Consider the following 27,849-nt stretch of genomic DNA (forward strand, 5'->3'; position numbering starts at 1 on the left):
AAAAAAAAAAAAAAAAAAAAAAAAAAAAAATTGGTTTAGAATTTGCATGTTAGAATCATTCAAGTCGTATTGATCAAACCTCTTGTGGAGTGATTCGAATCACGAGTTTTCTTTACTCCTAATCTTGATCATCAAAGTAATCCATTTCAAAACTTTTCCATGGGTTGATTCCTTACCCTAATTTGGTATTAGAGCATCAGGCTATTTGGTCGGACATATGTTTCATTCCATTTATCTCTTTTAATTTTTTTTCTATAAAGGGTTAGATTGGATTTTGACATTAAGTTGAAAAAGAAAGAAAGAAAGCTTATTGATGTTTAACGTCTTTTTTTCTTCTTGTTATTATATGTAACTCTCATATGTTACAACGGCTAAATTAAATGTCCTTATTCATCTTCGTTCTTTAACTCATTTCTTTGTTGTTATTCCGATTGCTCCTTTAATACCCTTGTTTGTGTGTTGGGTGTGCTGTCTAATCACGTTGAATGGCACGATTTGTAGGTCCTCAACTGTGAGTGTGAGTTTGTAAAGGAGTGATACATTGATTCGAGTGTTGAGTGCTAAATACAAGTGAGCTACATTAACGAGTGAACACACGTGCTTTAACATTACTGATGCACGATTGAAAGAAGCACAACAAGAAACCATGGAAAGACTGATTCGAGGAATAGAGAAGTTTACAGATCAAATAGGAAGATTAGAGATTCAAAATGAAGCTCGAGAGAGAATTCCACCACCAGCACAACATGTAGATCAATATGAGGGAGACCGTTCTAATCAAGAAGAGGATGATCCACATGCAGTTGGTTGTGCCTTGGATGCGAGTGAGAGGTCGTGGGAGAAGGTATCATAATTTTCAACAACGAGTTTCTTATGAAGATAGAATTTAACGTAATGTGTGGAGCATCATATTAAAACTTCCAAAGTTTTATGAAAAAACCGATCCAGAGGAGTAGCTTGAATGAGAGAAAATGGTGGAGTCGGTATTCAATTGTCATAATTTTAGTGATAAAAAGAAGTTAATGTTATGCATCGCTCAATTCAAACAATATGCTCAAATTTGGTTCGGTAAATTGACGTCAAGTAGGAGAAGAAATCTAGACGCACCAATTAATTCATGGTACGAGTTCAAAGAGGCCATGAGGAAGCGTTTTGTTCCACAATATTTTCAACGGGACATGACGCAAAAGCTTCAAGCATTGAAACAAGGAAGCAAGTCTGTGGAGGATTATTACAAGGAGATGGATACATTGATGGATCAACTTGATCTTAATGAGGACATGGAAGCTCTCATGACACAATTTCTTAATGGGTTAAACACGGAGATTACAAATGAGACTAATCTACAGTCTTATATGATATTGAGGGTAGGACACTGTAGTAGAGATTACCGTAATGCAAGATTTATCGAGGGTATGACACTGGGGAGGACTTGACAATTTGATTGTCGGGTTATGTATGATGGGTATGTAAATCGATACTATTTTATTCACAATAGTATAAAAAATACTCTTATTTCATTGTCACAAAAGATGGGAATATCACATTTTCGGAGTGAAAAGAACAGAGTTTCTATTTTTTGATTTGTTGAGAGCTAAATTTTTATTCTGGAAATTCTTATGTTTAGAACATGCATGCTAGAGTCATTCAAGTCGTATTGATCAAACTTCTTGTGGAGTGATTTGAATCACGAGTTCAGAAACAAATTTTCTTTATTCTTGATCTTGATCAAGAACGTAATCCATTCCAAAACTTTCTCTTGGCTTGATTCCACCCTCATATTGAAGTAACCATCAAACATGACATTCCTATCAAATCGTCGAGGTCGGTCAAGTAACATATCTCGAGCAAGCATGGTAACAACACATCACAAAAATTTCAGCTTTATATTTTTCATCACCGTCTTCATCAATGCATGCTCTATTCATAAAGGTCAAGTAACATATCTCGAGCAAGCACGGTTACAACGCAGCACTTATATTCTTAATTTTCATAATAATCTTAAAAACATAGTAGAGTTAGACTTGGTTGTAACCCTATTTTCGAGTTGATTGGGTTAACCCAACAAAAAATGTCCGCACGTAAATTGACCTAAATTTTCAGTTTTTCAAAAAATAACCCAACCCAAACCGAGAAAAAAAAATCTAACCCAATCTAACCTTTCAGTTTGGTTTGGGTAGTCCAAGTTAATGGTCGAGCCATGTAAACACCGATCAAAAATAAAAAAATAATAATAACTATTTTATTGTGATATCATGCCTTGATAAATATAAAATTAATATATTTTTATATCACATTATTCCAAATAATAAAAATATGTCCAATTTTGGCTTACATAAAACATCCAAAATTGGTACAGATTAAAATAATATTTTTCCAACTTCAATTAGATTAAAAATAATCAAAATTCCAAAGAAAATATAAAAATAGACTAAAATATTTATTTCAAATTTTAAATAATTATTCTTAAATTTATTAATTTTTGTAACATCAAATCTTGTAAAATAATATAACCTAAAGTTTTTATAACGCGTTAATTATTTTTATTTAAATATAAATAAAAAAAATGGCATGTTATGTGTCATTGACAACAAATAATTAACAATATTTAAGACGGGAAATAAAAATACAACTAAAAGGTGATAAGAATTCGTGTTACATATAATTAAAATTTAAATAATTATAAGTTGTCAAAATGATAACCAAAATTTTCCTATTAAATCATTTTAATATCATTACTAAAAAAAGCCTCAATTTAATTAGGCTGTCATTTCATGAAATTACCTTAGTATATAATTTATGCACCCTTTTATATATATATATATATATATCTATATATATATATACCTTGAATTAAATACTACATAAAATACATAAATTTACATTTTTGTTTTTAATAAAAATAAAATTTTAGTTTGCAAAATCTTTTAATATATATTTTTGAAAAATTAGTTATTTTTAAGAATGGTCGGAGAATAAAAAATAAAAAAATAATTATAAAATTATTATAAATATATTTATATATATATAATTGTACGGTAACCAAAATGTATATTTTAAAATTAACAATAAATTCGAGTTGGTTCCATTCAACCAAATATAATCGTAGAAAAACCAAACTAAGTTATAAATTTTTAAGTTACTTGAACCTATTCTAACTCAAATCGTACGGATTGGGTTGGGTTGGGTTGGGTTGGGTTAGTCGAATTTTCTGGGTCATCGGATTTTTGAACCCCTAGTTTTAACCTTCCATAAATCTTTCGAAAATTACTCCGAAATAATAATTTACGAGGATTTCGTATGAAAATTGAGACCTGAAATGAGTGTAACGATGACCCAAAACTGTGTTATGATGTTCGAATCTCAATTTCTATTTCAGGTCACTGTCACGTCATTTCAAATCTCAATTTTTTTCGTTCTCGATAAATTTCTACTTCAAAGTTAGTACTAATTCATTTAGTCGTGTAACCTTGAAAATAATATATTTTAAACGTTTAATATATATATATATATATATATATATATATATATATATATATATATATGGTTTAGGAGCCTTAATTGAGTATAAGTAGCAACACAAAAGCAAAGGCCATTGTCTCAATTTTTGGTGCCATGACAAGAAAGAAGGTGAAGCTGACATACATAACAAATGATGCAGCAAGAAAAGCCACATTCAAGAAGAGGAAGAAGGGCTTAATGAAGAAGCTCACCGAGCTCACCACACTCTGCGGGATCGAGGCGTGCGCCATAATTTTCAGTCCCTTCAATTCTCAACCCGATCTCTGGCCCTCTATTGTCGGGCTCGAGAGGGTTCTCGCTAAGTTCAAAAGTCTATCGGAGATGGAACAATGCAATAAGATGGTGAACCAAGAGACCTTCCTTCGTGACCGCATAGCTAAAGCGACTGACCAACTCAAGAAGTTGCAAAGGGAGAATCGCGAGAAGGAGATCACAAGACTCATGTTTGAAAGCCTCGTGGCTGGAGCGACTCCGCCACGAGATCTCAATATCATTGATTTGTATGATCTTGTGTGGTTGGTTGATGAGACAATGACTGATGTTTGTAAAAGGATTGAGTTGCTTACGACAACTATGACCGAACCGCCAGTCGTGTCGGCGGTCGAGCCGTCGTGGTTCATGGAGATGATGAGTCATGGAGCCTATGATGATCAAATGGGATTCAAGATTTGGGATGATGTGATTCAACTTCCAAATGATGATAACCATGGTGCATTTTGGTCAAACAATGGCTCTCCTTGAAAAGGAATTGTGTTGGGGTTGGTCTTTAAATTTTTAAGCTTAGATTCTCATCTCTCTTCGTCAATAATAATTGATCGGGTGTTAATTAGGTTGTACGGGTTTATGTTCTTACATTTTTTGTAACGACCCTAGATTTCTACCCACCTGAGTTGCTACGATCATCATAGCGTGATCATTTCTTTGCGCAAATAAACGTTTGAACTTCTTCATAAGACATAAAGTTCATCTTAAAACACTATTACGTACCTACGTGTTCGAACATTTAAATAAAAAATATCATATTTTAACGTAAGTATAAGAAAATAAATACAACTACCATATGCATGTGTCATGGTCTCTAGTTGCGATGTCGTCGTCAACGATACAACAAGGATGTCTTGCTTTTACCTGAAATAAAAGTAGCATGTGGTTTGAGTATTTTTCGAAATACTCAGTAAGTGACCGCACTATTCGGGTTAGATGCAAACACATACAATCATGAGTGGGACCTATCATATCAGTCTATATTCGTTAGGCAGCTGTTCTAATGGGCTAATTAGATGTGTATTTATTAATCTACACACGGTCCACACGTGCGAGTATGGACCCACCAGTCGATTCGCACACCTCCTAGGCCACTTTCTTGTCGGGCGAGCATTCTTTAGTAGTTATTGATGTTGGACACCCGTTAGAAATAACGACCGTCGTAGCAGCATTATGATAAACATAATAATCGTGTCCGTACTATATTTTATCTTCACGTATCATACCTCGATTATATCATAAAACGCATCATATCATAACATATATCATATCATTCACATATCGTACCATCCACATATCATATCATATCATAACATATATTTTATCATTCTCGTATCATATCTCAAATATATCATAAAACGCATCGTATCATAACAGTTATCATAACATTCACATATCATAGTCATATCGTTTCATAAATATTTCACACACTCCAGCATATGACACAACATCCATTTTAACTGAACTGATAGTAAGACTACTTACTTGAATGACCTTAGCCGAATTTCTATGTAACTCCAAATTAGCTTGCTTTCGTCCCTCGAATTTGTTCCCACTTATGTCAAAGCGCTTCACCCTATTAAAAACGTTCACCTAATTCCTTCAATAATTCTAATTACTAAATTTTGTTAAGTATTCAATAAATTCTTAATCTTTCAATTTCGATTTAATGTTTCTTTGTATATAAATATGTCTAACAACATATCATGTATTACATACTATGATTTCATAATATATTTGAGAATTACTTTATAAATAAAAATATATTTTTTGTTATAATATTTATCCACCAAGAACCGACCATTTAATACCCGTAAGATCTTCCATTTTCTTTATCTGTGTTTTCATTCTATTCGTTATTTACTAGAACAATTAAATTTTTTTTGGTCTTTAATTTTCTAACCCGCCTAAATTGAATTGTAACAAAATTGATGAAAATAATATCTCTACTACATGCATGACATGACTATCGTATGGAGAAAATTGTTCAAAACATTTTATGTTTAAAAATTGTCATGAATTAAAAAAAACAACAAACTGTCTGGTGTGACCTCGACGCCGAGCAACTTGAGAAGTAGTAGACGGAGAATCGTGAGAAGGAGATCGTTAGACTCATGTTTCAAAGCCTTGTCGTGGGAGTGACTATGCCACAAGATCTTAATGTCATTGATTTGGACAACTAATAATATTTATGTAACAGCCTTAGCTGGCCCACTGCTAACAGATATTGTCTCCTTTTCGAGCTTCCTCTCAAGGTTTTTAAAACGTGTCTACTAAGTTTTCACATTCTTATAAAGAATGTATCGTTCTCCTCACCAACCGATGTGGGACCTTACAATCCACCCCTCTTCGGAGCCCAGCGTCCTTATTGGCACACCGCCTCATATCCACCCCTCTTTAGAGTTCAGCCTCCTCGCTGGCATATCGCCTAATGTCTGGCTCTAATATTATTTGTAACGGTCCAAGCCCACCGCTAGCAAATATTGTCCTATTATATTATTTGTAACGGTCTAAGCCCACCGCTAGCAAATATTGTCCTATTTGGGTTTTCCCTTTCAGGCTTCCTCCAAAGTTTTTAAAACGCGAAAGAGGTTTCCACACCCTTATAAATCAAGTTTCGTTCTCCCCCCAACCTATGTGAGATCTCACAATTTAATCCACTAAGATTAAGTTTAAGATAATCAAGATATGTTAGCTCTATGATTAGACTTTAAGCTTGATTTTTTGAACCTATGAGTGATCAGCAACAATGAGATTAGAAGCACCAAGTTCAACGATTAATAAATTTAGTCTTGGAATGTATATGGACAAGGTTTGATGAATTAATTGATGCATGAATAACATGTAACCTAAGGCCTATTTAGGTGTGATTATTAACTTATACTTCCTATTTGTTAATATGATCACTTTTATGTCATCGAGATACCATGATGTAGATGAGCACGAATAAAATACCTTGAAAATTTACATACGCCTCATAAGAAATTTATATCATTGTAAGTATAGAAGTATAATGTGGATCATCTCATTGAACCATGATTCTTAAAGCGGACCCTAATGCATGTCATATATCACTCGAGTACAAATTACTCCTCTAGCATGTTACATACAAACTCGTATACTATATTATTATAGGCACTTAGTTTTCAGCAGCGTGAGCATATGTCAGTCCATACTCAAGCCTAGGGGTACGTTAACAAGTACACGCCCTCATGTCAATCCAAAATTTTATTCGAAACTGTGAGATTACTCAAAGAAGACCTTGATGAATGCTTTTATTCAAGAAAATCAGTCAATTCACAGCCAGCAAAAGCAATGGAAGGGTACCATATGCAAGCTGAACAGAGAAAATGATGCCAGGATCGAGTGCAACTTACAACAATTTCTTGGATACTCATATTGAGAGGCACAGCTCAAAGATCTGTCTGATAGTTCTCTGGCTTATACCACAATGAGAAATCAAGTCCTTTGCCTTTAAGTTTCTCTGTTGCAGAACCAATTTTCTCCAAAAGCTGCAATTCATAAGAACTTGAAACTAAGTTATCCTATAGATGTTCATAAGCAAGTACACATCCATTACTCCAACACATAGAAAGCATGAAGAAGAACTAGATAATATCAAAGCTATCATCTTAAATTTTTCTTATGACATTTATAGAAGAGAATAGGAGACCGAGTATAAATAGAAGCTTCGAAATGACTATCTCTAGTCGAAGATTTCGTGGTTTTCTTGAACCAAGTTTTTTAGGATATGTCCTTCCAAGAGGTTCAAAGGTTCGAATTTCCCATACTCTATGAGCAACCTATCAACATGGCATCCGTGTTTGAGTCATTTTCTCCTAATATGAATAAACAACTAAGTTTTTTGGTCTAATGACAATTTAAGATGAATGTTTGTATTAAAGAAGGATATACAATTTGTAGCTGTAACAATAGAAAACTTGAGTGATTGTGATAATCCCAATATCAGAGCTTGAAACAGAAGATAGGGTTGGAAACATTACCTTGTCATGTACGATACCATTAGAAACCAAAACAGATCTATCAAATACACTGAACTTTTCACCATCCATGCGAGTCACTGCTCCGCCTGCTTCTTCAACTATCTGCAAATAGAAACAGTTGGCTCAAGAATAAGATAAACGTCGTAGTCTAATTCCAGTTTCCACGAGTTTCTTCACTCGACTTCAATAAGAAAGAGTTTGAGAAGCTAATATCAAGTTCAAACATGGAAACAAAATGATATTAACCATTATAGTTCAAAACGAAACAAGAAGCAACGATTTATTATGAACAAATGACTGCATAGATCAAAGAAGATAACAAAAAACAGCAACCTGAAATTTCAAAACAAGGATTTCCCATCGATTGAAAATAATAATAATAAATAAAACTAGAGTCTGTTTTAACTTTTTTAAGTTCAACAATCGATAGAGGTAAGGATTTGAATCTCTGAGGTCAAGGTTACGTGTCTTAACCAGTTACGTTATATTTAGGTTGGTCAAAGTCTCTTACCATGTGAGATCCCATATTGGTTGGGGAGGAAAACGAAACATTCTTTATAAGGGTGTGGAAACCTCTCCCTAGTAGACGCGTTTTAAAAACCTTGAGGAGAAGCCCAAAGAGGACAATAACTGCCACCGGTAGGCTTGGGCTGTTACATACCACGTTAACAAATTTTTAACCAAACTTTGTATTCCTCTATTTCCAATTCACAAGGCAGCTCAATCATTCCTACTAAAATAACGTTCGTTTACCTATTCATATGTTCAATTTAAAGTCCCAAAAGTACTGCATAATAAGAAAACCAGAGCAGTACCAAAACACCTGCAGCCATATCCCATGGCTTCAGGCGATACTCCCAATATGCTTCTACAATTCCTAGAGCTACATGGCTCATGTCGACTGCTGCCGCACCGAGCCTTCTCACTCCCTGCACAATGAAGAGTCGATACACAAAAATTAGTAATTAGGTAAATAGTTATATTTCCTAGTTAAACTTTTATGCCTGTATGTCTATAAGGAGACTGCAGGGAGGACCACTGTTCATCAATATAGCTAACCAGTAGAAGATAAAAAGAGTACCCTGCTGACATCTGTGAATTCTTTAAATAAATCCATATTTGTAGCCCATGGATCGTCATGTTCATATCCAAATCCGGTAACTAGAAGAGATCGTTCCACCTAATAAGTAGAAAATACTGTTAAGCCATCAAACAAAGCTATCCCCGGTATTAAAAATAATGAAACACTTTTCTGATGAACTTAAAAACAGAAGTTGTAGGTGTCATGAGTATCAAACTTTCTTTAGTTTCTGCAAATGTGCAAGTTCAATCAAATTTCATAAACATGGATGTCAAATAGTAAATCAAATGCTTGGAAGAAAACAAAATCGTTAACACAATATGTGAGTGTTACAATTTCCCTCAGCAGACAATATACTACTTTAGCATGATCTTCAAGGAAAACGTGTAGTAAGAAACTGCTAACGTGTGTGCTGTAATGGTACGGTCTTCTAAATGTATGACAGATTATTTTTGTTGGGAGAAGATAAGCATAAAAGTTTTGATATGAGTTCCCAAAAAAAAAAGTTCACTAACAAAGTAAACAAATATGTCCAATGCAATGGGACTTCGAGGACAATGAAAACGCCAATAAACGTGGTTGTTTCCAAATCGTTTCGACATGACAAACTCACCTGGCTAGTTTGACTCACGTGAATCTTTTGGCCATTACAGAATGCTCCCCCACCTAACATAACAAATGTCAATGAACTTACTAATAGTGCGTAAATCTAAAAAGAAACAAGCTCAACATAGTTTTAGACCCTAAAATTTACTCCCTTTCTAATTTGGTCTCTTAAATTTTAGAAGTTCTATTTTAGTCCTCAAGTTTGCAAATAATGCAATACATTCCCACATTGTGACCTATAGATCACGAACTATTAAACAATAAAGGACGTGAATAATAAAGAGCTTAGAGGGAATGGGTTCATTGAATCCTAGGAGTTACTAGGCAACCAAATGTAGTAATGCCTTGTGAGAATAGTCGAGATGCATGCAAAAATTCACAGATAAAAAGAACGTGAACTACTGAATATATGTAAAAGATAATCAACATCATTGTAAACCATGACTCTCGTTGTCTTGCATGGAAGGAGCCAAATGAAAGATTTTTCTTTTCTTATACCCAAATATATACTACTATTACATAGCGTCCAACCATGCAATCAATGAAAACTCATATAAGAATGCTATTAGGAAACAATTATGAACCCTATTGTGGAATTAAGGGTTTGTTAGTAATTAGTAAAGAAGTTTGGTGGGAGTGATTTGTTATAAATAGAGTGAGTGGGAAAGTATGAAACTAGGCAACTATTTAATGAATTTATCTCGAGCAAGAATACTCAAAGAGAGGGTTCGAGGCTTGACTTCCTTGGGAGTTTTTTTTTTTTTTTTTTTTTCTCCTTCATCTTTCAATATATTTTAACTATCTAGGTTCTATCAAGCTCAAATCTAACCACCCCTGGAGAACTTTACTTGATGTTTTGACCCATCCATAGTCTATTAATCTAATCCTAGGGTGTAACGGCCCAGATCCACCGCTAGCAAATATTGTCCTCTTTGGGCTTTCCCTTTCGGGCTTTCCCTCAAGGCTTTAAAACGCGTCTGCTAGGGGAAGATTTTCACACCCTTATAAATGGTGGTTTGTTCTCCTCCCCAACCAATGTGGGACATCACAATCCACCCCCCTTCAGGGCCCAGCGTCCTCGTTGGCACTCTTTTCTTCCTCCAATCAATGTGGGACCGCCCCAAAATCCACCCCCCTTTGGGGCCCAACGTCCTTATTGGCACACCGCCTCGTGTCTACCCCCTTCGACAAACAGCAAGAAGGCTGGCACATTGTCTAGTGTCTGGCTCTAATACCATTTGTAACGGCCCAAATCCACCGCTAGCAGATATTGTCCTCTTTGAGCTTTCCCTTTCGGGCTTCCCCTCAAGACTTAAAACGCGTCTGCTAGGGGAAGGTTTCCACACCCTTATAAATGGTGGTTTGTTCTCCTCCCCAACCAATGTGGAACATCACATAGGGTCTTTCCCGACAAGTTTGTCTCGGACGAGATTTTGATCTTTTATTTGTTACATAACACTACAAATCATGTTATTCTTTTCCTTAGTTCCTTATTCAGATTTTAAGGATAAGGATTGAATTTGGATCTTATTATAACTTCAAGGACTAATATAGAACCATTTAAACTATAAGCATCAGATTAGAAATAGGGATGAACTTTAGGAACCAAAACTATATTTTAAACAAAAATTTATAAAGACTGTACCAGCAGTTGCAGTAAATATGCGAGTGTTCCAACACATAGGGCCTCCAACAAACTCTACCTGAAGAAGGACATTCATTATCAAAGCAACACCTTACAAAAATATAAGAAATATGGAAGGAAAAAATAACAAAAACAAAACAAGCATGTCCAAGTCAGCTGTCTTATCCAAATAATTCAGTAGATTCATCATTTTGAATACAAGAAAGAAAAAGATATTAATTTTCCAGGAAAATATGATGATTGATTACTGATCTCAAAGCTGATAATCTGTTTAGTGTGTTTTCTTTAGTTCTTCAATCGATTTTTGCCTCCATCTCTAGAAAGCATGATTTCCAGACAAGATAGGGTTCAAAGTTTCATGATTTTAGACCGGGTTATCCTATGGGAAGAAAAGCAAACTCAATATCTGTTTGAATAATCAATAACGCGACTTAATTTTACAGATCAAATTTTTTGTTCACTTTTCCATGAGTAGAGAACAGCTTGAGAAATGCAAATACAGATGTGATACCACGGCTGCAGCAGCAGGATTTCCCCGAAATAAGACTCCAACAGATACCGCAAAGGAAGGGTAGCCGTGTGCAAAATTTGTTGTTCCATCTGAACGAACATAAAAGAGCGAGTAAGCTCAGTATCTAATCATTATCAGAAGAAAATTAAAGGAAACATTATAAAGATGTACAGATTAATCTTGGAGGTAACAGACAGTTTATTGTGGAGATGTTAATTCATCTCCTAATACTGAAATGACAAAGTTGCAAATACATACCTAAAGGATCAATGCACCAAAGATAATCAGATGACGAGTCTCCTATGACTCCTCCCTCCTCTCCAAGGATAAGGTGGTCCTTAAAATTCTTTCTGACGACTTCTAGAATAGCAGCCTCGCTCGTTTTATCTGTTCTGCAAGTAAATCAGGAAACATGATGACAGAATGCTAATAAGAAACACTAAATTGTCACAAGGTTAGTGTGATATTTATATGTAAGCCAAAAACGAAAGATACGCAGCAATTAAGTACATCAATAGCTTTACGAACACGCATAGATTTCATTCCAATCATTCTATATGTTAACTTCTCATTTAGCTGAAAAAGAACATGTACATGTTTTACTCCATGTCTTTTTTATCCAAGAAAATCGCGAGCACGAGACTCCTCCATCAACAAACAATTTCATTTCATACCACAAAACGAAATCTATATTGCAATGTTATCGTTCGATATGACATCAAGCATAAAACTTATGGCGCAGTAGTTGAAAGTTCCACAGGGAATCCTTACTCGGTTACTAAGTCCGTCAGTCCTTTATATTCGATATTTCGAGGCTTATTAACAGCATCCATCACCACCTGGGAACATCAAGGGAAAGGTCTCAAAACTCACACAATGAAGCCAACAAGCAAATACTCTAATGACCCTTTTCTCAAAAGGTAGCAACCATGTTCATTAAGTTGTCCATAGTGGAGCAAACTTCAGAAGCTAGAATTCAGACAATGATATAGAAGAACTTTCAAATGACCCTAAACAACCACTTCTAATATCACTGCAACAAACACCCTATTGATCTGTGCTACAATTTATATTGATTATAACTTCAGAAGCTACATTCCACACCATTTTGCATTGTTAAACTTCGGAGTGATCTGATAATCATGACTTATCACCATATTATACCACAGTTATTCAAAGCAAACAAAATAAAACAAACAAGAAATTCGAAAAGGGGTAAAGGAAGAAGAAAAAACTAGTGAACTAAAAGCATTTCAAGGGATAAAATATCATCATCGCATCACAAACCTCGGCACCAGTCTTGGCAGCATTCTCAACGACTTGAATTAGCTGGGCAGGTGGAATGGGTCCAATAGATTTGGCACCCACTTTTGGGTACTGCTTGCGGTAAGAAATTTCAGACAAAGCAGCCCTGGTTTTCGCCAATTTGGTGTGCAATGATCCAATTAGCGGAAATCCACGATTGTAATCTCTCCTGGCGTTAAAAAGAACACCGACGCATGGATTGAGAGAGGAAATTGATCTGGAAATCGGAGAAGATGGGCAGTGGATGTTCGTCGAGAAGGAAATGGAGAGGGCCATCTTTTCAAGTGTAAAATGAGAGAGAATTCACTTGTAGGCTTGCTACCAGCGGTTTCGAAAATGGGAGGTTGTTCTTAATGTTGCCACAAATTGAAGATTTTGATTCTTACCGTCAGGAAATACCGATTGGGGAATCATCTGTTCTTCCTCTTTGGAGTGTTCCGGCTTGTGTTCTCCGTGTTGTGCCGCATTTGGTATTTTTAATCTTCCACTCTGTCAAAGTCCGTTTTGATTTCATTTTGCCACTCCAATTTTATCTTACGAGGTTCGTGGATTGTTGTTGTATTCGTGTGTGGTTATGAATCATGACGTGCATATGATTGATGATCACATTCGCTACTAATGGATGAATGGATCAATGACGATTGCGAACAATCAAAATATAAACGGCTAATGTGTGAACGAAATTTTGTAACAGTCTAAGCTCACCTCTAGTCGATATTGTCTGCTTTGACCTGTTACATATTGTCGTTAGCCTTACAGCTTTCTTACAGCTTTATAACACGTCTGTTGCATACTTATAAGGAATGTTTTTGTTGCGGATAAGTTTCTGCCTACTTATAGTAGTGTTTTGTTTCTCTTTCCAACAGTAATATTGTTTTGTTTCTCTTTCCAACTTTCTAACTGATATAGGATCTCACAAATGGTATAAGAGTCAGAAAGGGGAACGAAACATTTCTTTTTATGATGTGGTTTTCCTAGCAGACATGTTTTAAAATCGTGAGGCTCGGTTTTCCTAGCAGACATGTTTTAAAACCGTGAGGCTCACGACAATACGTAACAAGGCAAAATAGACAATATCTGCTAACAGTGGACTTGAACTGTTATAATGTCGATAGTTTATATAATTGAAGAAGTAAAAAAAAAAAAAATCAAAATTTGCGCACTTATTCTACGACAATCACAATTTTAGGGTTTAGGGTGAGCTAGATATTGTTTACTGACAATGCAAGTATGATCAAACCACCGTCGTCTAAGTCAATTTAATGACTTCAATTTAGACCAACATGTAAGTAGACTTACTGCCAAAACATTTACGAACGAAGCATGAACTCTTTTAAATGGAAAGCACCCGAAATTAATTTGAGTCAAATAATTAGTTATAAAAAATTTACTAATTACTTAGCTAAAGAATAATAGAATAGATTAAAAAATCTTATTTCGACCCATATTATATTTTCAGCACCTTAAATAAAACCTCTAATCAAATGACCCCGAAAAAACGAATTTGACAAGTGCAAACTCTATCGTTTCTATAAAAGACTTCCTTTCCGCTGTGGCAAAGTCCTTACTCACACCATTTTATAAAATAAATAATTTAACGAAGAATTTGAGGGGATGTTTAGTGTCACGGTCATACTTGTCCAAGACATGTTGCCTATGGCCGCATGGCGGATATCCTGGTCTTGCTTGTCCGAGCGGTTGACAAAGACGTCAACCAAGATCGTGACGCCTAGGCTAACAAAACAGATTGGTTGGTGTATGTTAAGGAATCGAGACTAAATTTATATAAACCATTACACAATCAGCTAACATAAACTCAAATTCCATAATGGCAGAGAAAGCAAACAGTAAACCAAATCTTTCTAAAATGAGTGTCAACTGGTGAAGAACAAATCAAACCAAGATGGCAGTGTGGGTTTAGAGGTTTCTGAAGCACAAACTTGGTTTGCCTCGACTAACTTGGCATTGGCATGTCAAAATTTATGATTACAGATAACCCAGAACAGCAGAGACAATAAGATAAGAGATTTACTTACCTTTGGAAAGACTTGTAGAGCACAACAGTTACATACTTGGTTAGAAACCGATGTGTCGTACCGAGTGCAACAATCGATGGACCGCTCTTCCCTCTCTGCATGTAAAGATGATTCAATACTACATGTTGTGGCCTTGACAGACAGGGTGGAATCTCCATGTATGATGATGGCGAATCGAGCAGTGTCTTCTGTAGGTGTGGGGGAACCAATGGCGGTTCTTTTGCGTAGTCATCAGACCCGAGTAGTAAATTGTCATAGCTCGAGTCTGGTGACTGAGGAGGCTCGAAGCTAGAGATGCTTTCGATATCTTCGGGCACGTTGTCCTGCATAATTGATGAACTAATGATGTAAGGTCTATCGAGGGCCGTGGGGAAACCAATAGAAAAACCATGAGAGCTTATGTTCAAAGTGGACCATATCATACCATTATGGAGAGTCGTGATTTCTAACAGAGAATAGTAACACCAACACCAATAATGAAGAACAAGCGGAATATAAAAGGAAAAAAAGCAATTGACATACAACGATAGATTGTCTATGTCGATGGACTATTGATTGTTAGTTAGACAAACCAAGTTTCGGGTCTCATAGGGAAAAAGCATTGAAGTAGCCTAAAATATTAATGGTTGTTTACGAGACAACACGAGTTCATCTCCAAGTCAATTAACTCTACCCTTTTCCTTGCATATCCTACGTTATCAGTTACCTGCAAGTCCAAAACATTGTACGCGTTGCCAACATCATCTTGGCCCCAAGGCAACTCCGGCGAATACCTCCATTGTCCGTCCACGAGAAACCTATATTGATAAACCCCAGCAGGAAGCACTTTCATTATAGTGAAGTCTCTCCCTGATCTCTGCAAGGGCGTTCTGGTTAATGAGGTACAACTAGTATCAGATATTTCGGGCAGCAGTTCAGAAACGATAATCGTGGAATGGTACAAAAAGAGAAGAAAACCTTGTTCTCCATAGATCCCATGATCCCTCAATAGCTACTTCCTTTCCTCCATAAGTCCATGTAATCATGGTTGGAATGCTTTGTTCGCACGTTTCTTCATAACCCAAGGAACCTTGCATCATTTGGGATTGGCTAATTACGAGCATCTCATCTGGTTTTCGTAGAGGAGTGAGCGGAACCTGAGGATAAAAATGTAAAAGAAACATCAAGGAACTAATAAAAGATGATAGTAAACAACCTATCCAACTGAGAGTAACATGAATTTGTTAAAGTTTTACAAGTTTGAAGTAACTTTATATCTCTTTGAAATTGAACATTTTCTTGTCAGCTCTAAGCTGAACCAGCAGCTAGATACACCCAATGTATATATATTGAAGGGGAAAAAAATGAATGAACCCCATTATATAAAGTTTAAGCTAAAGCAACTGCCTTAAACCAACTTCTCGAATAAAAAAAAAAAGTAGGCGAAGTCTTCAACTAACGGTTAGAAATCACAAACCTCCATAATGGTACGATATTGTCCGCTTGGAACATAAGCTCTCATGGTTTTGCTTTTGATTTCCCAAAAGGCCTCATACCAATAGAGATAGTGTTCCTTACTTATAAACCCATGATCAACCCCTTAATTAGCCAACGTGGGACTCCCTCCACAATGGTACGATATTGTCCACTTTGACTATAAGCTCTCATGGTTTTGATTTTGATTTCCCAAAAGGTCTCGTACCAATGGAGATAGTGTTTCCTTACTTATAAACCCATGATCAACCCCTTAATTAGTCGAGGTAGAACTCTCTCCCAACCATCCTCGACATTAACCCTCATAATCTCAAACTTCTCCCACTTCTTTTCAGCCAACAACAAATCTCTGTATCAAACTTGAAGATCAAAACTAACATTTATCCATTGTCATACAAGTTATATCTACAAGAGGTAATATCAATCTCCAAATGAAATTCAAAATCCAAGTAATACATTAATTCAAATTCATCACATTGCTAGTAAGCATAGGCAATTAGCTACAAGAAACTAAAAGGAACTTCTCAAGATAAAGAGAGAGAGAGGGCTTACTTGAGGAGTGAAAATCAATGGCGATCGAGTGGCCGTGGGGCTTTGTGGAGGGGACTGGCCGCCCAACAACTTTTGACAAACACCTTGCGGGCGGTATAGAATATGAGCCCCATCAGCCACGGCGACGCCCTCATGCACAATTAAACCCTCTTCTTCTACTTCTTCTTCATTTTCATCATCATCTTCTTCGTCTACATACTCTCTCCCATTCACGTTACCCATTGATTAATCAGTACAAATACAACCCAAAACCCTTAAAGAACTAAGAACAAGAAAACAAAACACAAAACCCACTTCCAGAGCCTCAAAATCAGATTAGAGAAAGGGAAATCAAAAATCATAGACGACAAAAAGAAACCCCAGAAATCGATATCGAAGGAGAATCGCTAAACCCCCTTATCTTCAACAAAATTCTCCGATGACTTGGGTAAGAATCAGAGGCGGCTCAAGGGAGCAGCGTTGGGAGAAGAAATTGGGGATTGTCGTCCTCACATGATCAATGAAATGGAGCGGCGTTGGAATTGATTGAATGGAGGAAGGAGGCCATTGATGGGGTCTCTACACCAACTCCACCATCACTGAATGAGTATTCCGTTTCTGGGGAGATGGCTGTAATCTTGAGGCTTCAGGGTTCACCCCACACGAGTGCTAAAGCGAGAATTAAGGCAGAGAAAAGGAGAAGAAAGTGAGATTGTTCTTGTTTTCTTGCCCATTTTATCGCCCTCCACTTCAAGCAAGATCATCATTGAAGTTGGGACTGATTAGAAAAAAAGCTCTTCCACCTACTCACTAGTTCTTTATTAATAAAATTTACTTTTTTTTTTTTTNTCAATGATAAAATAATTTCCTAAAAAAAATTTAAGTATTTATTATTTAACCTATCATCCATTAAAAAAAATTTAAGATTATATTTAAATAATTTATAGTCTATAAATTAGGCTTTTTTTTTTTTAATGATTACCAATAATTTAATTTAAATTGTTCATATATATATATATATATATATATATATATATATATATATTTATTTATTTATTTATATAAGATTTAATCTAGAAATATATTGGCTAAATTAATAAAATAATTCTAAAAAAATAATCTTAAACTTTTAAAATTTTCAATAATATTCCTAAATTAAAAAAAAAATTAATACTTTTATAACTAGTTTTGGATAGAAACGGTTAGTATTACTTTTAATACTTTTAATAGTGTTTTAAAAATATACTTAAAAAAGTTTTATTAATATCCTTCAATTTTTTTTATTTAAAAATATTTTTACTTAGACTTTTTCTAAAAAAAAAATACTCATAAATTTTTTAAATTAGCATTAACATCCTTAAAAAAAAAATTGTACGTCAACTTAGGAACGAAAACCATCTATTCACATACAGACAAAAATTTTAATATTACTTTGGAAAGTCTACGAAAGTATTATCTGTAAATATGTTTTAATTTTTTTTTAAAAAAAGTTTAAAAGTGTTTTTGAAGTAAAAAATAAAATAAAATAAAAACATTTTTAATTTTTTTTTTAAACTTGGTCGATTGTTTCGAAGACTTAGCCAAATAAAAAGTTAAAAACATAATCTCATCGCAGATAAGGTAAGTAGATGAGTAGTTCCCTTAAATGGACTTGAACAATTGGTCCTTCTATTTGTTTATTAAATAATCAATAAAAAATTAAAAAAAATATAATTATCGGAATAAAACAAACTTAAATAATAAAAATTAAAATTAAAATATTTTTATGTAACAACCCATTTAAATAAATAAAAAATCAAATATTTAAATTAATATTTAATATATTAGAGATATAAACTAAAACAGTCAAATACTTTAATACTCATTCAAATCAATTAAATATATATTATTCAATATTTGAATGAGATTTAAATATATTAAATAATAAAATATAATATTTTTATTGTTTTCAAATATATTGTTCTCTCCCCTTCGTGATTCGAAGTTCAACCATAGGTTATTTGTTGAAGTCCAAATTTTTTACGGCTGACTTGTTCGCTTGATTAGAATAAGTGCTACACAATCGCTGTCCCATCGTCGCAAAAGTGCGATTGCGACAAGTCTTAATCTTTTATATATATATTTATATTTATGTATATACATATTTTATTTTTACCTTCTTAGATTTACCTTTTTTTAACTTTAACGGATTTGAAATTAAACATTGATTGAGGAGGGAGAGAGAAATTGGAATGCACCTAACACGTGAAAATGAGTTCCCAACTACGAACTCGACTTAAAGGTTAAAACATCTTTACTTGTATTATTCTCGAAACAATTTCTCGACCGTTAAGATTATATATATATATATATATATATATATATATATATATATTTTTTTTTTTATCAATATCTTATAAGTACTCTTTTAAAATTGAAAACCATATTTTAAAGGCTAATAATATATTCGAGCATGGGTTTCTTCTCAAACTCACGGTTGTACGTCGATGTGAATTTGATCCACTATAGCGAGTATCGTATCATTGCTAGGGGAAGGAATGTTCAACGTGCATGGGAGTTGCTAGGGGCGGCGCCCTGCAGGCTATCATTTCTATGTTTTATTGGCCGGATTTATTAGGGGAAAGACCATTCAGCCTATAATTCAAGTTAGTTCTATTGAAATTTATGTCCTAAAGTCTCTTAATTAATTATTTATCTGTAATAATTTTAATTATTATATCTGCAATTTAATAAAATCTAAATTTCGAAATGATTTTAATTTTAAATGGTTACAAATTTAATGGTTACAAAGTACGAAGGTTACCGACTCTTTAAATGACTAAGCATTTCATTTTGAGCCTATACAAACTATGTATGTTATTTTTGTAAAAGAGACCTGGAAAATGAAGTACAAAGAGCATTTGTGTTTTCTTTTAGCCAATGTGACAAGTTTTTTTATTTTATTTTATTCAATTATAAGTTGTTTAGATTGTATGTTTAAAATCATTCAAGTATGACATGATCATCTTGCTTGTGGAGTGATTGATTCGAATCTCAAACGAGTGTTATTACCTTGGGATATTTGATCAACAAGATAATTCGAATTTAACTTTCTCTTGGAGTGATTCCTTTATCATTAAAACTAAGTTTTTTTGCAATTCTACGTTGTTTAAGTTGCATGTTTAGAATCATTCAAACTTACATGATCGATCTTTCTTGTGGAGTGATTCAAATCTCAAATTCTCAAACAAGTATTATTGTCTTGAGATATTTGATCAACAAAGTAATCTGAATCTTACTTCACTGGCAGTGATTTCTTAATTTGGTATCAGATATTTCCTTTAAGTTGATTTTATATCATTTGGTATATGAGCTTTAGACTCAAGATTAGATATATGTTTCATTTGCTTTCTTTTGAATTTTTTTCTCCAAATTGTTCAGTTTTGTCCCTACCTGATAGTTATATGCAGTAAGTCGTTGTTGTTGTCTTTGCTTACATTCCCATGTAACACTAATTTCAATTTCTCAAATCTTGCTTTCAAAACTCTCTTTCGAAATCTCTCTGCCCCCGTTTTCTAAAACTTTCTTCTTGAACCGGAGCCAGAGGCTCGAGTATACATCGCTTGGCCGTAGGCGACGCAAGAACGAATAGGCTTAACTCACTCGTTAATAGGAAGTGTGTGCCTCACAATCGCAAGTCTTCTAATTAATTATTAATTTTTAACAATTTTGATTGTTATATCTCCGATTAATATTATACATTTTTGTAATTGTTACAAATGATTTGATTTAAACTATCTCGTGAGAACTTGTCCTTTAATTTGTATGAGTGATAATGATGATTTTTATATTCGATTCAATATGCTTAACATTTTGGAGACTTGACCAAATAAGGTGGTGTGTGTTAGACGAACACGACTCTCCACAATAGTATGATATTGTCCACTTTGAGCATAAGGGCTTTGCTTTGGGCTTCCCCAAAAGGTCTGCCCGATGTGGGGCTTTCATCACGAACAAAGTATACCTCCCCTTAATCGAGACTCGACTCCTCCTTCTTCTTCTTGGAGTCTTAGTCATTTCTTAACTATGCCTTCGAGGAGGCTCGACTTCTTTTTTTTTGGAGTCCTTCGTTCAACATCCGAGATTTACCAATCTATTGGCATGACTAAGTTTAGACATGACTCTGATACCATGTTAGAACTCTACACAATGGCATGATATTATCCACTTTGAGCATAAGCTCTCATGACTTTGCTTTGGGCTCCCCAAAAACCTCGTACCAATGAAGATAGTATTATTTGATTATAAACCCATGATCATTCCTTAAATTAGCGGACTTGAGACTTTCATCATCCAACACTGTAGAACATAATATTATGAGTTGAAGTTCACTCATTTCCACCCCGAAGAGATGAGTATTTTTTAAACAGAGTTAAAATTATTTTTTAAACAAAATATTAATATTTTAAAGATTTTTGTTTTTTCTAATTTTAAAATATTATTGAAATTTTTAAAATTTTAAATATTTTTCTTAGATAAAATATTAAAAGTTTTTACAAAAATATATTTTGTTGTACTTTTTAGGCAATTGCTATTTTATCTTGTTAACCCCTCAGTCTAGTGAAAGCTCCAAACTGGGAATCTTCTCGGAGGACTTGAAATGGCGATGGTATAACAGCCGCAGTTTCAATTTCAGGCAATTCGGCGGACGCTTCACTGAGAATATTTCCACCACCTTACAGCCAGTAGCTGCTAGTCTCGTAAGTAAATAGGTTTCCAACTTTTTTCTTTTTTTTTTTTTTNTCTTTACTTTTGTTGCAATCTTCCTCTTTCTTGCTTTTCTTTTCCAATTTTACAGATTCGTTGTATTATAGTTTGTTCGTAAGCCTATTTTTCTCACGATTTTGGGTAAAAATTTGTTGGTTTATGATAATGAAGGGTGAAATGTTTGAAGGAATCTGGATTTTTAGACGCTTTGTTTGTTTGGGGAATGTGTTTGGCATTTTAGGTTGCTGAGTTTGTCCTGATGTTTGAGCTATTTCAAGTTTTGCGTAGATTCCATCTAGGGTTTCTCTGTGATTCTTTTAAGCAGTGTGTAGTGTTCAGTAATGGACTCTGGAATGTGGAGTTGGTTTCTGAAACTTTTTGGGAAAAGGATGTGCTCATTAGATTAAGTCATTGGAAGTTGAAAGATGGTTCTATGAATACTCCCTAGGGGCGGATTTGGTTGTAATTGGGGTTGGAGTTTTGGGTGGGAGTTTAGTTGAAGGTTTGGGTTTAAGCCTCTGAGTGGAAGGATTTTGTAACACCCTTAAGTCCATCACTGGCAGATATTGTCCTCTTTGGGCTTTCCCTTTCGGGCTTTCCCTCAAGGTTTTTAAAACGTGTTTGCTCGGCAAAGGTTTCCACATTCTTATAAAGAATGTTTCGTTCTCCTCCCCAACCGATGTGGGATATCACAATTCACCCCCTTCGGCACTCAGCGTCTTTGCTGCCACTCATTCCCTTCTCCAATCGATGTGGGACCCCCCTTCCTTCCCCCAATCCACCCCATTTGGGGCCAGCGTCTTTGCTGGCACACTGCTCGTGTCCACCACTCTTCGAGGCTCAGCCTCCTCGCTGCACATCGCTCAGTGTCTGCCTATGATACCATTTGTAACAGCCCAAACCCACCGCTAATAGATATTGTCCTCTTTGGGCTTTCTCTCAAGGTCTTTAAAATGCATATGCTAGGTAGAGATTTCCACACCTTTTTAAAGAATGCTTCATTCTCCTCCCCAACCTACATGGGATCTCACAGATTTCAAAATCAGAGAAAATTCTAATGGTTTGCTGGAGTTTATATTATGACTTGCAATGTCTTTATGTCAAGCAGTGGGCCAAATACCATGGCGATATCAAAGAAAATTACAAGTTTCATCCTTGAACTTTATAGTTGTATGTAACGAGTCCTAAACGTTAAAAATGCATCTAGTAACTTTCAATTTTGTTTCTAATATTCTTGAATTTTTTAAACCGTTGAACTTTCAATTTTGTGCTTAACAGGTCCCTAACTTATACAATATTTTTAAAAAAATATATGAATCTATTGGATACCAAATTCAAATGTTAACTTCCTACTAAACACAAAATTGAAAATTGAGGGAGAGACCTCTTGGATATTTTAAAAGTTTAAAAGTTTAATGATCTATTAAAAGTTTAAAAGTTTAATGATCTATTAAAAGTTTAAAAGTTTAATGATCTATTAGACACAAAATTGAAGGTATAAAGACCTATTATATTGTACTTTTAAAAACTATTTTAAGTTTTTGGATCTATAAGGTAGAACTCTGAATGTTTAGTGGATTAGCTTGTAATTTAATCCCAAAAAAATTTATACATCTAGCTACGAAGAAAGCACTGATTCCCATCCTCATTTCTGTTGGCTATCTAAAATCAGTTACATTCCTCCTCAACATAAACATCGAAGGCATTCCAAATGCATTCCAATTAGTGAAGCCCATCTCTAGTCCTTATCCTGTTCTGCCTGAGGCCTTTAGGTTAAACAGATGGCACTAAGAGCCCCAAAAAATGCCTTAAAGTAATCAGGGGACACCTGGTTTATGTATAGCATCCAAGGGACCCATTAAGGATCCTTTGTATGTCATATGGGTTTGATGACCAAGAAAAAGGAACTAACAGCAGCTGGAAAACAATCCTTTCTGTTGATTCTGCTTGAACGGGGTTAGGAACCCATTGCCATCGGTGTGGTTTACATATTTTAGGTGTTAAAATGTTGATTAGTGCTTGCTATTGTAATTAATTAGCAGCTAGGAACATCTTGGGGCTAATAAACGGGGTTAGGAACCCATCAGGACGGCCCTATAACAGTGGACGGAAAACATGATTCAATAAGGACCGAACAACTCTAGGACATGGACACTGTGTAGAGGTAACTAAAATATGTTTCTTTGATATATTCAAATACTTCTCTGCAGATTATTGGTTTGCTATTTTGAAAGGATTAAAATCATTTTTGTCGTATTCAAATTCACTATGAAACCTTACTTCAATCATTCAAAATCAACGTTTAATTTTACACTTTTGAAACTGATTTCCATATGATCAAAATTGAATTTCAAGGAAAACATGTTTTGGGGTGATTTTAAACGTGACAGTCTCAAACATGCACTTAATATACAAGACATGATGGATGAAGACAAAATTTAACACTTTTTAGAGAAGTTAGTGGTACTAGCAAATTTTTAATAATACAATGCATTATAACAACTATTTTGAAGAAAATCCGAAATGAAATATATGTTTCCTTCAATGGTTTTGGAAAGCCAAGTTTTAAATAGTCTTAAATGATCCCTGGAATTGTCACTTTGTTAGTGCTTTAGTTAAAAAGTTGACCGCAGTAAGTGTTTACATGGCTATGATTACGTAGCTTTTTAAATCATTTTTTAATAATACTTTTGCTTGTCTGGTAGCAGAAACTATTTGCTGCCTTTAGGTTCATTTCTTTGTCCATTTCGTTCTATGTTATTGACTTTTGATGTAACTCGTCTCTCCTCGAGGATGTCATGACCCCTTGAACTTTATACATTAATCTCAACTTTATGATGAACTATATTCTTGTTTATTATTATGAACAAAATATCATTTGTTATAATGTTTTTTGGCCTACAAAGTGATGTTTAGTGTAGGAAGTTCCGCCAATTTATTTTCATAACCTCCTTCAAACTTTTCACTCATGCCCTCTGTTTTCATTTCCTTTATTTATCATTTTTTTTTTTTTTTTCTTTTTGGTTGGTGACTTCCTGTTTCTGTACCAGTCTTTTTATGAATTGGAATTGTTTCTTGTGGATTTAGCTCAGATGGTGATGCATATCTACTTAGACATGCCCTTAAATTTCTTGATTTGGCTAACAAAATTTATGTAAAGCTGTTTATAGAGCTTGCTATTTTTTTAGTTTTCTGGTGCAAACATAGACGTTATAGCATAGCATTTTCCTAATCAAATTCATCCCCCCACCCCACCCCACGCACACCACGCGCACTTTCTAGCAAATATTGTATTTTATGTATTTTCTTTCGAGGACTCTTATAACAGTCTAAATCCACCGCTAGCAGATATTGTTCTCTTTGGGCTTCCCCTTTCGGGTTTCCCTTCAAGGTTTTTAAAACACGTCTACTAGGGAGAGGTTTCCACATCCTTAAAATGAATATTTTGTTCCTCACTCCAACCAATGTGGGATCTCACAATCCACCCTCTTGAGGCCCAGCGTCCTCGCTGGCACACCGCCCGAGGACTGACTCTGATACCATTTGTACGGTCCAAGCCCACCGCTATCAGATATTGTCCTCTTTGGGCTTTCCCTTTCGGGCTTCCCCTCAAGGTTTTTAAAACGCGTCTACTAGGGAGAGGTTTTCATACCCTTATAAGGAATGTTTCGTTCCCCTCTCCAACCGATGTGGGATCTCACAACTCTGATATTGTAACGTGTTTCAGTGGTTCTTGAAGTTGCAGGTTTGAGAAAAGTTAGATCTTGATAACTTAACATGCACGTGCAAAATTTATTTGTTGAACTCCCTTCATACACCGAGGATATTTCACATTTCAGACTTTGATAATTTGTATTCTATCTATGATACCGGAACTTGTCAATCCTTTGTTTTCGGACTGTAATGGAATTTGTTAATTTCAGCTCCTGTAAACATGCAAAGCATCAGATATTCAATCCTGAAGCACATGAAGATCAGAGTACCTAATACTACAACACAGTTGTTGATAAAGGATGAGAATATAATGGAAAAGCTAAGTTGCCATTTGTGCACATCAACAGATACAAGCTCCGACGAAATAGTTGATCGAGTGATTGGATTGGTTAAGAAGTTCGATAGAATTGATGCCTGTAAGGTAATTATCCAGGATCGATCACCTATCATCTCGTCTTTGAATTTTTATATCACTTGCCAGGATTTTTGTAGATTCACTCCTAATTATCATATGCTATTGAAACGACTGAGCAGGTTACTGAAACGGCTGATTTTCAGAAGGACTTAAGCCTGGACAGCTTGGACAGGGTGGAGCTTGTTATGGCTTTTGAACAGGAATTCTCCATTGAAATCCCAGATGAAAAGGCAGATAAGCTTACCTGCTGTGCCGATGTAGCACGATACATAGCTTCTCAAGTAGAGGAAAATAAAGAGGAGAAACACTGAACGACTTCAGTTTTTCGTCATACATCATCGTGTAATGCTCATTAACTAATGCTTTCTTGTTCGCTATATGAACTGATCTTATGATAGTTCATCTTTTGTTTGGGATTAGATCATCCATCAGGCTATGCACTGATTGTTAAAGAACACACGATCTCTTTGGCTCCCAATAGAATTTTAAGGGTAGAATTACACCTTGTGAGTAAGTTCAACTGTGTGGAAGACTCGATGCAGCATCTGTCGTATTTGGTATGAAATAGATTGCGGTATTACATAATCTAGATGTTTTTATACACAAACGATACATATTTATGCAAGCTCGATTTATCGTGCTAACTATGAACGAATAACTCATCATTGTGACTCAGCGCCATCTACATGAGCCATATATTCTGGTCTGTAACCAATTACTTCACTTTACTAGGCTTCTCTTGTGGTCTGATGGTTAATCCTCCCCTCTTATACAAGCTTGCAGAGGTCGAGATGTTTGGTGCTGCAGCCTAAGGATGCCAGAAGTATATGTCCTTATGCCACCTCCGAACGACGATAATTGCAGCTGTTCACTGCCAGCTAAATGAGCAGGTCGACAGCGTGTGTTCTTCGGTGTCCGAAGAATCTTGATAGAACAGGCCTTTTCGAAGCTGCTGGTTGCATGAAGATGGGATGGAATATCAATAACAAAGTCTCCAAATTCATCGGTAACTCCATTAACCCATTCATAAGATTTGCTGTTTTTTCCAGTGTTCTTGCAATTCACACCCACCATGGCACCTGCAGTGATTGATTTTAAACTCATCAGAAAGGTAAAAACCAAGCTTGATTTCATAGGTGGTGTTTTTGAACTAAGAAATTAGCTGCTATTGTGTTACCTTCAATAGGCCATGCATGAACTTGATGTTCATCACCATGCAAACAAGCTTCACAAAGAACAGAGCCTGTGACCAAAACTGTGGACAGTCTCTCCTCGCCATATCCAGCTATCTGTCTCCAATCATCTCGACCCAAAAGATCGGATAACGGGGTCTCGCCTTCTGCATATTCGACTACCATCGGAAATCCATGGCCGAAAAGGAGGAAGAAGAAGAAGAAGAAACGAATCGAAAACAGGCTGACAGAATTATGGAAGCTACAAACTCTGGTAATCATCTTCTTGCTTTATCAATCAATCTGACACCATTTTTAGATACATATGCATTGGTTTATATAATGTTATAACAAAAGAGACGACCCTACACGTCGAATTTACAGAAATACCCCTTCCGGGTTTGACGTTGACCAGGCAGTTCCTCTATGTTGGATTTTCGCCATCTTCCCCTCTATGTCATTTACCAAATGAAAAAGATTGCTTTTTTTAAAGTATTTTATTGTGAATTTGGTCACAAGGCTGCATTTTTAGATGAGAAGAGCTTGACCCTCCTTATCTTTTTAAGATAATACAAAAAAAATATTGGATTCAGATATCTTTGCCCCACTTGGTAGTGTTGTTGGTAGGAAAACAATATTGGGGAATGGGCAAAAGGGTCTTTTCCACCCACATACATGAAGAAGTTGGTAGTTGGATGGGGAAGTTGATGAAGTAGGTCAATATCCTATGTTCTTTGTCTAAACTTGACATGAGAGAGAAGGAGAGAAGGATTGTGAAGTTGGTGTACCAATCTTTAAGAACAAAAAATTTCTGGTAGAAAGAC

The 27,849-nt window shown here is 35.2% G+C and overlaps 5 protein-coding genes across 6 annotated transcripts; 2 read left to right on the plus strand and 3 right to left on the minus strand.

Moving 5' to 3' along the window:
- Window positions 1-3,615: 3,615 nt before the first annotated feature.
- Window positions 3,616-4,263, plus strand: LOC111783539 (agamous-like MADS-box protein AGL80). The gene has a single exon (XM_023664466.1). It carries the CDS (start codon window positions 3,616-3,618, stop codon window positions 4,261-4,263), a length of 648 nt encoding a protein of 215 aa, XP_023520234.1.
- A 2,625-nt stretch (window positions 4,264-6,888) lies between these two features.
- On the minus strand, window positions 6,889-13,439 carry LOC111783423 (phosphatase IMPL1, chloroplastic). The gene is made up of 10 exons (XM_023664347.1): window positions 12,921-13,439; window positions 12,405-12,472; window positions 11,892-12,025; window positions 11,634-11,722; window positions 11,123-11,180; window positions 9,485-9,537; window positions 8,872-8,970; window positions 8,606-8,719; window positions 7,791-7,892; window positions 6,889-7,298 (listed from the first exon to the last, which is right to left on the minus strand). Exons 1-10 carry the CDS (start codon window positions 13,212-13,214, stop codon window positions 7,200-7,202), a joined length of 1,110 nt encoding a protein of 369 aa, XP_023520115.1. The 5' UTR covers window positions 13,215-13,439; the 3' UTR covers window positions 6,889-7,199.
- Window positions 13,440-14,744: 1,305 nt separating this feature from the next.
- LOC111783337 (SNF1-related protein kinase regulatory subunit beta-2-like) lies at window positions 14,745-17,751 on the minus strand. Its single transcript, XM_023664264.1, has 4 exons — window positions 17,000-17,751; window positions 15,932-16,110; window positions 15,681-15,843; window positions 14,745-15,297 (listed from the first exon to the last, which is right to left on the minus strand). Exons 1-4 carry the CDS (start codon window positions 17,219-17,221, stop codon window positions 14,971-14,973), a joined length of 891 nt encoding a protein of 296 aa, XP_023520032.1. The 5' UTR covers window positions 17,222-17,751; the 3' UTR covers window positions 14,745-14,970.
- Window positions 17,752-21,547: 3,796 nt separating this feature from the next.
- Window positions 21,548-26,438, plus strand: LOC111783472 (acyl carrier protein 3, mitochondrial). 2 transcript variants are annotated; one of them, XM_023664403.1, is made up of 3 exons: window positions 21,548-21,717; window positions 25,648-25,859; window positions 25,973-26,438. In XM_023664403.1, the coding sequence occupies exons 2-3, from the start codon at window positions 25,659-25,661 to the stop codon at window positions 26,162-26,164; spliced, it is 393 nt and encodes a 130-aa protein (XP_023520171.1). In that variant the 5' UTR covers window positions 21,548-21,717; window positions 25,648-25,658; the 3' UTR covers window positions 26,165-26,438. The 2 variants fall into 2 exon arrangements, with proteins under 2 accessions (XP_023520171.1, XP_023520172.1); XM_023664404.1 differs by lacking the exon at window positions 21,548-21,717 and adding an exon at window positions 23,750-23,888.
- On the minus strand, window positions 26,382-27,489 carry LOC111783471. Its single transcript, XM_023664402.1, has 2 exons — window positions 27,031-27,489; window positions 26,382-26,932 (listed from the first exon to the last, which is right to left on the minus strand). Exons 1-2 carry the CDS (start codon window positions 27,305-27,307, stop codon window positions 26,607-26,609), a joined length of 603 nt encoding a protein of 200 aa, XP_023520170.1. The 5' UTR covers window positions 27,308-27,489; the 3' UTR covers window positions 26,382-26,606.
- Between the last annotated feature and the right edge of the window lie 360 nt (window positions 27,490-27,849).

Source organism: Cucurbita pepo, chromosome LG20 (assembly GCF_002806865.2).
Source record: "Cucurbita pepo subsp. pepo cultivar mu-cu-16 chromosome LG20, ASM280686v2, whole genome shotgun sequence".
Taxonomy (NCBI): domain Eukaryota; kingdom Viridiplantae; phylum Streptophyta; class Magnoliopsida; order Cucurbitales; family Cucurbitaceae; genus Cucurbita; species Cucurbita pepo.